The following is a 12,570-nucleotide window of genomic DNA, read 5'->3' as shown; positions in this document are numbered from 1 at the left end:
CCAGATTTTGAGACAGTTTTTCATTATGGGAGCTACTGAATGCATCTTGCATTGAAATATGCACTAAATTTTGAGCTTCAGTAAAACATTGTCACTCTTGGAGATTTTGTGTTCTTTTAAATTAGGAACATTCTTCATTGCCTCTGCAACAGTGTTCTGACGTTTTCTGTGTACCATGGGGATCTAGTACCATCTCTTATTTACTAAGCTACATCTGGTCTGTGCTTTCCTAGTTTGGAAGGAGTGGAGATTGCTTATTAGGAAGCAGTCAAGTGAATTTTTATCTACGTTTTTAACTAGGCTTATTTCGCGTTTATTTTTGATGAATTTGGATGTGACAGTATTCAGTCTTGCTACAATGACACTGTGGTCACTAATCCCTGTATCCATCATGTTGCTCCCTATTTGCTCAAGATTATTTGTTACGAAGAGATCAGTTATATTTTCACAACCATTTGCTCTTAGAGTGAGCTCCTGAACTAATGGTTTAAAATAGTTTTTGGAAAAAGCATTCAGCACAGTTTTGGATGATGTTTCATGCCTGCCTCTGACTTTAAATATGCATTTTTGTGAAACTGTTGAGAGGACATTGAAGTAACAGCCAACTCTAATTGTATGAATATTGTACCTATTTGAAATGAGACTCAAGTTTTCTTTGAATTGTTCAGCAACTGTATAATCTGAGTTGGGGGGAGGGGGCGTTGGAAATCAGTAAAAGGAACCAATTATTAATTTATTTTGGTAGTAAAGTATAACCTCTATGCATATTACCCTCACAGGGATTACTTACTTCAGTTTCTAACAGCAATAAATATTCAGCCACCACTTGTATTTAATCTATCATTTTCAACATCAAAAGGTCCTTTGTAAAAATTTCAGCTGAAAATATCTCTTGCTTTAGCCAGCTTTCTGTACCTGTAATGATTTGAGCCTCAGTGCTTTCTATTAGCACTTAGCACTCTGGTTCTTTCTCAACACAGCTACAGCAGATTACAACTACAATATCAATAATTGCTAGGTCACACGTCATCCTTTATTTGCTCTACACCCTTTGAGAATGAAGCCCTCTCGGTACCTTCCCCAAGACCCTCTAACCTAAAAAACCGGCCAGTCTTCTCCATACAGTGCCCGCTACATATGCAGCTGCGTCTTGGGTTTAGTGGACCCATAACCTTGTGGTGCATGTCGAGGAATCTGCAGTCTACATTGTTGCAGAACTGTCTGGAGCCTCTGATTCATACTCTCCCCTCTGCTGTACTACTGTTAGTTCCTTTTGCATGTAGGTTTTCTGTGAATGATCTTGCCCTCAGTTTCAAAAAGACACAAGATATTAAGGTCTGCACACACTCATATATGGGGTACTATACCAATGATAACTGTTACACATGGAGAGGAAGCAATAAATAGGGTGGAAACATCAAAATCCTTACATGTCCATATTGATGAAAATTTAAACTGGAAAAAACACATTTTGGAACCCCTAAAACAACTTAGTTCATCCACATTTGCACTTTTTCATTGCAAATCTTGGGGAGAAATAATTCAGTAAGTTGACATATTTTGCATATTTTCATTCAGTAATGTCATATGGAATAATGTTGTGGGGTAACTCATCTTTAAGAAAGAAAGTCTTCATTGTGTAAAAATTTGCTGTAAGAATAATATGTTGTGCTGACCCACGATCATCTTTTAGACATCTGTTTAATGAGTTGGCCATTCTGACAACTGTTTCTCAGTATATTTATTCCATTTTGAAGTTCATTGTAAATAATCCAATACTGTTCAAAAAGAAGAATGGTGTGCATAATTACACCAGAAGGAAAAATGACAGTTATAACTCCACATTAAGGTTGTCTTTAGCACAAAAAAGGATGCACGATATTGCAACAAAAATTTTTGATCACTTATCCAGTGACAGAAAATGTCCGATAGACAACAAAGTAAAATTTGAAATCAAAACTGAAAAAGGTTCTCTTCAACAGCTCCTCCTATTCCATAGAAAAATTTATATTATTGTAATTTGTAAAAGGTGGCAGGTAGGAATTACTAACTCCCATGTGTATATAAAAAAATAAAGTAAAAAAATCTACAAATGTTCAGCCTGTAGCCATACTTACAAATTAATTTGCAATCTGAATGTAAAATGAATCATTCCACATCATTATGATTTATCGTGCAGAATGATCCGTGGTACATGAAACTTATTAACTAACTAATATAAATGAAATGGTGTGCTCCAATATGCTGCTGCATATATGGAAACTACCACCTTACTGAGTTAGTTAGTTCAGTGGCCACCAATTGAAAATGTTTCTCCACAATAATTGTGATCAGATCTTCTCTAATCTTTAAAATGTGCCAGCCTCTGATGCAAATACGATTCCCCAACCTTTAAGGTAGTTCTACAGTATCAACTTCCACATTCATATGACAGTAGCACAATACACTGATTTTATTTTAAGTACACCAGTGCTGTTTAATGCATACCACCTTACTGTTCAAACTTCAGTAGGTGTACTTTACTTTTAATGGACTGCACATTTTATGAAGATTGGATAGTGACGAGTAAATTTCTGTGATGTTTGTACACTCTGGTGTGTTGCATTCTATCATCTGTATATGTGATCAAGAACTCTCTAAACTGATTGGATTACTTTTAAAGGACGGGAGCCTGCTGTTGTGGTTTCTCCTAAAAAAAGGCTTAGTCCTCATATCCCTGACAACATGTGTTAACTCCACCAGCCTCTCTTTCCCACTTCTGCTGAGGTGCTGACCATGCCTATTGTCGTTCCACCTCCCGATAGTTGCCACTGTCAATATGTAGCAACTACTTGTGTTTTTTGTTTTAAATGTTGAGTTAAGCAGGTGTTGAAGGAAATTTGTTGTGATGTTTCTTACTCAAGTACCTACCCATTTCTTTTCTCTAATGTGCTCCCTTTTTTGAGTGGAAATTTAATGTGTTCACTTCCCAACTGGTTTCATGGTATGTTTTCTCTTGTTACTTGCTCAGATCACCCTAAAAAAATGCCAAACTTTTTCCACAAGTCTGTGGCAGTGACTTCGCCTATATTCTCAAAACTGAGTTATTGCTGTGTCTTTAATGACCTGTAGTGGCAGCTGTCAGAGGGACATTGAACACAGCAAAAGAAAACTGGGCATCCAGTCTCATGAAGGTTACTCCTCTGAAAAAATTCTTAATCAATAATTTCTTTCTGGTCATGGAAACACATTACTTTCTTTTAAATTTGAAAGGAATGTTAGATATGTACATTGTAATAATCTTAATGAGCATGAGAAAATAATATACCTTTTATTATAAGTTTCATTTTTGCTCCATTTCTGCACTTTCAGGTGTCTGATTCAAGTTGTCAATTTTCTAATGCTTTATCAGTCTGTTTACAGTTACATATGCTATCAGGCATTGCAGTGTAGCTGGGTTACAGTCTGCTAAGAGTGATGGCAGTTGTTTATTTGCTGAATTTCATTTGCCTTTATTTCAGCTGGTCGTAGTATCAAATGCCACAGAGAACAAAGCAAAATTCAATACTTACATGTTAGCATCACCTACTCCAGATATGAGGACTTTTGATCTCAACTTATGTCTCTTGAAAAACATTGTATAATGTCATGAATTTTATAGTTCTATTTCATATAACTTTGTTACAACATACTGAACACTGTGTTTTAGCTAAATGATGCACTCAGCTGTGCAGGATGAATTGTCTGCATCTACATACATACATACATACATACATACACTGCAACCCGCTGTGAAGAGTATGGCAGAAGCCAGTTGTACAGTACCAAAAGCTATGGTTTCTTCCCGTTCCACTGGCATATGGAGCCCTGGAAGAATGAATGCTTAAAAGTTTCTGTGTGTTCTGTAATTGGCGTAATCTTTTCTTTGTCATTGATGTGGTATTCACTTCAAAGATTGGTTTGATGCAGTTCTCCACGCTACTATGTTCTGTGCACACGTGTGTGCATGCCCCCCCCCCCCACCCCCCCCCCCCCCCCCCACACACACAAACACACCTCCAATACTAAGTTTGTGAGCCATTGATGCCTCAAAGTGTCGTACCAACCAATTCCTTCTTTTAATCAAGCTGTGCCACAAATTTCTTGTCTCCCCAGTTCTATTCTGTACCACCTCATTAGTTACATGATGTACTGTTCTAATCATCAGCCTTTTCTGCGGCACCAAATTTCAAAAGCTTCTGTTCTCCTCTGAACTTTTTATCATCATCAATGGTTCACTTCCATACAAGACTACACTCCAGACGAATGCCTTCAGAAGAGACTTCCTAACATTTAAATCTATATTTGATGTTAAAAAAAAATTGATCTTCTTTAGAAACACGTTTCTTGCCATTATCAGTCTACGTTTTATATCCTCTCTACTTTGACCATCAGCAGTTATTTTACTGCCCAAATAGAAAAAAAAAACATACACTACTCTTAGCATCTCATTTACAAATCTAATTCCCTCAGCATTGCTTGATTTAATTAGTCTATATTCCATTAGCCTCATTTTGCTTTTGTTGATGTTTATCATATATCATCCTTTAAAGACACTATACATTTCATTCAATTGCTCTTTCAAGTCCTTCAGTGTCTCTGACAGGATTGCAATGTCATCGATAAACCTCAAAGTTTTTATTTTTTTCTCCCCAAAATGTAATTCATTTTCCAAAATTTTAATTGGTTTCCTTTACTGCTTTGCTCAGTGCACAGATTGAATAACATGGGGGATAGGCTAAAATTCAGTCTCACCCCCCTTCTCAACCACTGCTTCCATTTCATGCCCTTCAACTCTTATAACTGCCATCTGGTTTCTGCACAAGCTGTAAATAGACTTTCGCTACCTGTATTTTACCCCTCCTACCTATAGAATTTCTTTTCATTATGGGAGTGATAAATAGGGGGAAGAAGAATAGGTCTTACATTCTTCCCATAATACTGGTTCTTGAAACTATGTAAGTAGGTTTTTGTGAGATAACTGGCACTTATGTTCAAGGGTCTGCCAGTTCAGGTTATTCACACTTGTCCTACACACCTGAGCAATATTCTAAGGTGGAATGCACAAGCGATTTGTAAACAGACTTCTCTATAGTCTGATTGCATTTTCCTAGTAGCCTCCCACTGGTCCAAAGTTTGACATCTGCCTTTCGTACAATTCAACATATATGATCATTCAATCTCGTATCTTTATTTCATGCCCCCTGCATGTTAAGTGTAGGTATGAGTTGACTGACTCCAGTTGTGACTTATTAATGTTTTAGTCATAGGACACGACTTTCCTGTGTTTTATGAAGTGAACAATTTTGCATTTCAGCAAATTTAAAACAAGTTACCAATCTTTGCACCACTTTGAAGCCATATCAGAATCTGACTGGATATTTGCGCATCTTTTTCCACATTGTTTTTTGCTACACATAACTCCATCACCTGCAAAAAAAATCTGAGGTTACTGTTAACATTGTCTACCAGGTCATTAACATACAACATGAACAACAAAGGTCTTAACACACTTCCCTAAGATATGTTGGAAGTTCCTTCTACTTCCGTTGCGTCTCCAGCCAAGAGAACATGCTGTCCATTCCCTACAAAGAAATCCTCAATTCATTCGCAAATGTTGTTCAGTATCCCATGTAACCAAACTTTGTTAATAAATGTTGGTGGGGTACCAAGTCAAATGCTTTTTAAAAGTCAAGAAATATTATATCCACTTGACAGTCTTGGTCTATGGCCTTCTAGATGTCGTGTGAGAAAAGAGAAATTTGGATTTTGCATGGCCAATGCTTTTAAAATCCATGTTTCTTGGCACGGAGGATGTTGATCTATTCAAGATATGAGCTGTGATTTCTTTCAATCACTGGTCATAGTGTTCTGTTAAGGAGATCTGCAGTACATTATGGTTAAAATTGGAGCTAACTGAAACACAACTAGCTCTTTACTCACATGAAGTGTTGAGTACTTTTGACAAGGGATTTCAAATTGACTCTGTATTTTTAGATTTCCACTAGGCTTTTAATACTGTACCTCACAAGCAGCTGGTAGTCAACTTGCATGCTTATGGAATATCATCTCAGTTATGTAACTGGTTTCATGATTTTCTGTCAAAGAGGTCACTGTTCGTAATAATTGATTAAAAGTCATCAAGGAAAACAGAAGTGATTTATGGTTTTCCCCAAGGTAGTGTTATAGACCCTCTGTCGTTCCTTACCTATATAAACACTTCAGGAGACAATCTGAGCAGCCATCTTAGGGTTTTTGCAGATGATGCTGCCGTTTATAATGTGGTAAAGTCATCAGAAGAGCAAAACAAATTGCAAAATGACAATCAAATCTAAAGGCTGTAAATTCAGCTAAATACCTAGGAATTACAATTATGAACAACTTAAATTGGAAAGAAAACATTGAGAATGCTGTGTGGAATGTGAACCAAAGACTATGTTTTTTGGGCAGAACACTTTGAAGATGCAACTGATCTACTAAAGAGACTGCCTTACAGTACACTTGTCCATCCTCTTTTGGAGAGCTACTGTGCAGTGTGAGATCATTACCAGATGGGATTAATGGAGTACATCAAGGAAGTTCAAAGAAGATCAGCACATGTTTTATTAGCGAGAAATTGTGTCATTGATGTGATACAGGAATTGGGGTGGATATCTTTAAAACATAGGTGTTTTTTGCTGTGGTGGAATCTTCTCATGAAATTTCAACCACCAACTTCGTCCTCTGAATGCAAAAATATTTTATTGATACCGACCTACATAGGGAGAAATGATGATCGTAATAAATAAGAGAAATCAGAGATCACACGGAAAGATCTAGATGTTCATTTTTTCTGTGTGCTGTTCAAGATCGGAGTAATAGAGAATTATTGTGAAACTGGTTCAATGAATGCTGTGCCAGGCACTTAAATGTGATTTTCAGAGTATCCATGTAGATGTAGATGAACTCAGTCGCAAATTCTGCAAAGAATGTGACCGGATTCCATCAGGACCAGGAACACACTGTTTGTTGAATTTTGTGACTCTGTTGTGGGAAGGAAGGTTGGAAAAATAATGAAAGTTTCAGTTTTCCAGAAACTTAAATTGGTTTTGCTGAAAGTACATAATCTTCAAGTTATGTACCCATTGCTTCATAGTGAACATGTCTCACTATGCACCTGTGAGAAGATTGTTCAGAAGTACTTCACAGATAGCTATAGGTTTTTTGAAAGATGTCAAAGTGATACCTGTGGTTGATAGCTTCCATTATGGGAACTCTTGTGGCAAATGTGGTGAAATTGTGAAAAATGACACTTCCTGTTGTTAACTTCTTTTTTGTTTAATCTGAAGGAGGTGGACCCTGTGATCGCAAGAAGTTGATTTTGGTTTGTAACACAATCTATCAGCTTAAGATAGGTTGATGAAGATAAACAGATGTAAGAAGAATCACTAGTAGAATGTCTTCCATTTCTATGGGTACAACTACAACCATGAAATATGGTAGCAGATTAGTGTTCTCCAGGGGCTTGCCAAATCACAGATTCCAGTAACATGCATTCCTGTGTTATTACACCAGCATTATCAAAATGGAAGTTAGCATAATCACTGATTTTAGAATAATCCTTAAATTTTAATATTTGAGCAGTGCACCTACATAAGTCACATGTTTTGTCTAAGTGTGCAGAACTGCCTTTTTCCTCTTCCTGTGCTTAGCAACGAGAAGTTATAAAGCAAGCAAAAGACACACATCATTTTCTGCTGGATGTAACACGACATCTTCAGTGATTACATTACTGTTGGATTGCCTCTGTAGCCAAATGGTTAGCGGCACTGCTTTTTGTATGGAAGGGCCCCAGTTCGATCTGTCGTATCTCCCCAGATTTTTCTGAGGTAGGTAGGTGTGGAATGGGGTCCATTCAGCCTTGTGAGGCCTGATGAGGAGCTGCTTGAATAAAGAAGCAACAGCATCGGGATTCATCTACTGACAATAATAGCTTGAGGGATTGGCGACATGCTGATAGCATGTCCCACGATCATAGATCGCTCCTCATACTGCGTTGTAGGCAGCAGTTGGCCAGTGAGAACAGGCCTAAGGCCTAATCCGTGAATGGCATTTATGCTAACATAACTATTGTGAAAAATAATAAGCAAACTCACACTTAAAAATATCAACAACCTACTGTCTAATGCAGTAGACGGAACCTCACCCGGAATCAAACATTGGAAAGTCCAGGTTGAAATATCAACAATATTAGGAAAAGGATAGATTACTACTCACCATAAAGATGACATGTTGAGTTACAGAAAGCCACAACAAAAAGTCTATTAAAGATTTAGCTTTCGGCAAAAGCCTTTTTCAGGAAAGAAAAGACACGCACATTCATACAGGCAAACACACGACCACCATCTCCGGCAAGTCAGACCAGGATGCTGGCATTCTGGTCCGAGCTGCTGGTGATGGCTGTCATGTGTGCTTATGGTGTGCTTTCTTTTTGTTTGTTTGTTTGTTTGTTTGTTTGTTTGTTTGTTTTTTATTTTCTGGAGAAGACTTTGGCCAAAAGCTAAATGTGTAAGTCTTTTTGTTGTGCCTGTCTGCAACTCAGTGTGTCACCTTTGTGGTGAGTCTCATATAGAATAATGCATGTGAAGGCTTCATGTGTGCAACAAATTTAAATGTTCAAAAGTGGGTGGTCTTCATGAAAATGGACTCAGCCTTAATTCATAGGTATGCACATGCTGCAGCAACTGTAGAAATTTGTTGTATTTGAAACTTCGTGGCCAATACTGCATTTCACTGGCACTCAAACTAGGCTCCATACTTTTGCCGGCCATACTCTTACTGACTGAGCTACTTGTGTGACGTGTTGTTCATATGCATAAGAAGCAGCATCTTGGAGGTCTTTGGATGACATTAGTTGAACAAGAGTCACCGAGAGGAAGGTCATTGTTTTGTTAGATAGAAGTTGCATGTTAATTTCCATTATTCATCACTTAGGGGAAGTTTATTTTATATTAATGTCACATTTTTGTTGGTTTTAGTTTTTGTAGTGGAATGTATCTGCTAAACCTTTTTAGGATATCATTTAGATTTGATATGAAGTTGTCAGTGAAATTTTCTGATTACTTGATTGTGATTAGTTTTCTTTTCTATCATTATTTAGCCAAAATTGGTGCATAGATGGATTTTGTAAGCACAAAAAATCATTTGTCATAAATTTAGTTTCATGAACACATTATTGTAATGAATTGTGAATAATTATGTTGAAATTGTTAAATTTTCCAGACCAGAGTGAAATAGTTGTAGTAAATTTGTTGAGTCCTAGAATTCATAATCAATAAATTTGTGAAAATACCTGATAATTGTTTGTGGGGAGTATTTTTATTTGCATATCGTTTATATCAGTTTATCCACTCTTATTCTTTGTAACAGGACATTTTATTTTCTCAGGTTGAACTTCTTGATGCCGCAAAAGAGCGAAACATAATTGTATGTCTTTGCTCGAGCTCTGGGAGAGTATTCATAGCAACAAAGTTAATCCAGGAATTTTCAAATGCAATACGAAGGTAATAAAAAGCTCTTGCAACATGTGTGTGATGTAATTTTAGAGCAGAGCATCTCATAGAAGTAAAGTCTTCATCATAAGAGTGACTGTGAATTGAATTCATATTATTTCATTAAACTGAGAATGGTCTGGCTCACCCTCCTCACATCGTTTGCGAATTGTATTCACACACAAAAGCATTTTTATTTTTGTGTCATTCTGTTTTCTGGCGCCATGTGGCAAAAATTTAAATCTCTGTATGTGGCATTTAAAATCCACTTGCTGATTTTAGATATTTTGATGGGAAAAGTGTGTAAAACATGTGATGAAAGGCTTAAATTTTTCATCATTTTTCAATCCTAATAAACCAAAAATACACAAATGCCATAAATTTTCGAATTCTTAGTCCCATTACAAGGAGCCATCGCTGTGTTTGCACTTATCATTTTTTCTGCTCGGAAAGAGTATTACATTTTTTTGTTTACATTCAGTATTAGTTTTTAAGCACCAAAATTATTATTTTGAACCCTTCAAATAAGATAACCACTTACTATGAACAATAATGAAATTGCTATGTGCTGAAATAGCACACTGCTCAGTAACTATTAATTTCTGTTTCTAATATCTGAGAGATTAGTGTAAAAAAATAAATAAATAAAAAGTGGAAATACCAAGCAGTGTTCAAATCTCTGTCCTATTCTCAGACATACCGGTAAGTCTTTTTACTCTTTCCCCAAATCAATTTTAGGATGGTTCATTTGCAAACTCAGGACCGATTCCTTCCTTGTCTTCCCACTGGACCTTGAGCTTCTCCTCCAGTTACCACAGAGTTGGTAAGACATTTTCCATATATATAAGACTCTGCAATCCCCTGTAAAGCACATGACAAAGGGCACTTTGTGCCATCAATAGCGACGTCTGTCATAGTCCATTCACTAATGGAGCAAAATAATTTTTTTTTGTATATGTGCCTTGCCACGTGTGTTACTTGTCTTATCTTAATCTCACTGCCCTTAGGTTTGATGATGTAGGTTTGAGACAGCAGAACTATTGCACAGTCTCCTTTGAATACCAGTTCTGTGGATTCAGCCAATAGGATTTCATGGCAGAAATGCCACCCTTCTTCTAAGGATTCTCAGTGAAGTTCACAAAGGACCTATGTTATACTTAAGTGTGGGCTGAACTGACAAGTTATAATCTTATCAGTGCATCTATGTATGTGTTTAATGTCTTCTGACATTTCTGTTTGATACAACCTCCAAATATTGTAGTCATGCTTCAGAGTAGGTCACACTAATATCTTGTATGCTGTTTGCATCACCGATGTGCTGCATTTCTCCGGAACACCTCGAACTTCAGTTCACTTTTCTGACTATGATTACATGTGGTTGTCCAATTTACTTTGCTTTGTAGAATTACCCCTTGATATTCACATGACGTGCATAAAGATGTACACGCATTTTCCTGAACACAGTGTACAGTGCATGGCAGAGGCTGATCTATACACCTATTAGACATTTATTTTCCTATTCAGCTCTCATAGAGTGAGGGAATAAAGAATGTCTGAATACCTTCATATGAGCCCTAATTTCTCTTGTCTTATCTCTGTGGTCCTTAAGTAAAATGTACGCTGGTGGCAGTAGAATTGTTCTGCAGTCAGTTTCAAATGCAGGTTCTCTAAATTTTCTTAATCATATTCCTCGAAAAGAAAATCACCTTCCCTGCAGGAATTCCCATTTGAGTTCATAAAGAATCTCCATAACACTTGCTGGTTGTATAACCTACCAGTAACAAGTGTAGCAGCTCGCCTCTGAATTTGTTCATTGTCTTCCTTAATTTGACCTTGTGTGGATCCCAAGCACTCGAGCAGTACTCAAGAATGTGTCCTATAAACTGTCTCCTTTCCAAGTGAACCAAATTTCCAATAAACAGCAGTTGACCATTCGCCTTCCCTACTACGATCCTTATGTACTCGTTCCATTTCACATCACTGTGCAAAGTTACCCCTAGATATTTAATTGACTAGGATATGTCAAACAACACATTGTAAATGCTATATTCTAACATTACAGGTTTGTTTTTCCAACTCATCTGCATTAACTGACACTTTTCTACATTTACAGGCAGCTGCCATTCATCACACCAACTAGAAATTTTGTCAAGTCATCTTGTATCCTCCTACAGTCAAGTAATAGTAACACTTTACTATACACTACAGCATCATCAGCAAACAGCTGCAGACTGCTGCTCACCATGTCCACCAGATCATTTATGCATATAGAAAATAATGACTGTTCTATCACATTTCCATGGGGCACTCCTGATAATACAATTGTCTTTGATGAACATTTGTTGTTGAGGACAAACATACTGGGTTATGTTACTGGAGAAGTCTTTGAACCACTAACATATCTGGGAACTGACTCTGTATTCTCAGGCATTTGAGAACTTGCAGTGTCAAATGCTTTTCGAAAATCTAGGAATATGGAATCTTCCTGTTGCCCTTCATCCATAGTTTACAGGATATCAAGTTAGAAAGGGGCATGAACAATGCTTTCTAAAACCATGCAGATTTGTGGACAGAAGCTTTTCCATCGGAAGGAAATATATTACATTCCAACTGAGAACATGTTCAGGAACTCTGTAGCATATGGATGTGAAGGATATTAGTCTGTTATTTTTGTGGGTCATTCTCTTACCCTTCTTATATACAGGAGTCACCTGCACTTTTTTTCCAGTTGCTTGGGTCTTTGTGCTGGGGAAGAGATTTCTGCTAAATGCGAACTAAGTAAGTTGCCAATGACATAAAGTACTCTTCGAAAAACTGAATAGGTATTCCGTCCACACGTGGCGACTTTTTTGTTTCCAACTCTTTCAGTTGTTTGTGTACGCCAGTGATGCCTATTATTATCTCCTCTGTTTGGGAATCTGTGCAGTGATCAAGTGATGTCATGTTTGTATGATTCTCCTGCATAAACAATTTCTTAAATGCAAAATGGAAAAAGCAGGCTTTCCTTTTGCTATCTTCTACT

The 12,570-nt window shown here is 37.1% G+C and overlaps 1 protein-coding gene across 1 annotated transcript in view; it reads left to right on the top strand.

The window, feature by feature from the left end:
- Positions 1-12,570, top strand: part of LOC126249733 (endoribonuclease Dcr-1-like) — a 284,524-nt gene that overhangs the window by 50,630 nt on the left and 221,324 nt on the right. Inside the window, exon 3 of the mRNA XM_049951411.1 lies at positions 9,445-9,560. Coding sequence (XP_049807368.1) covers positions 9,445-9,560 — 116 coding nt within the window. The remainder of the gene's footprint in view (positions 1-9,444; positions 9,561-12,570) is intronic.

Source organism: Schistocerca nitens, chromosome 3 (assembly GCF_023898315.1).
Source record: "Schistocerca nitens isolate TAMUIC-IGC-003100 chromosome 3, iqSchNite1.1, whole genome shotgun sequence".
In the NCBI taxonomy this organism is placed as follows: Eukaryota; Metazoa; Arthropoda; class Insecta; order Orthoptera; family Acrididae; genus Schistocerca; species Schistocerca nitens.
The sequence above is the reverse complement of the archived record's forward strand: the minus strand, read 5'-3'. Positions and strand labels throughout refer to the sequence as shown.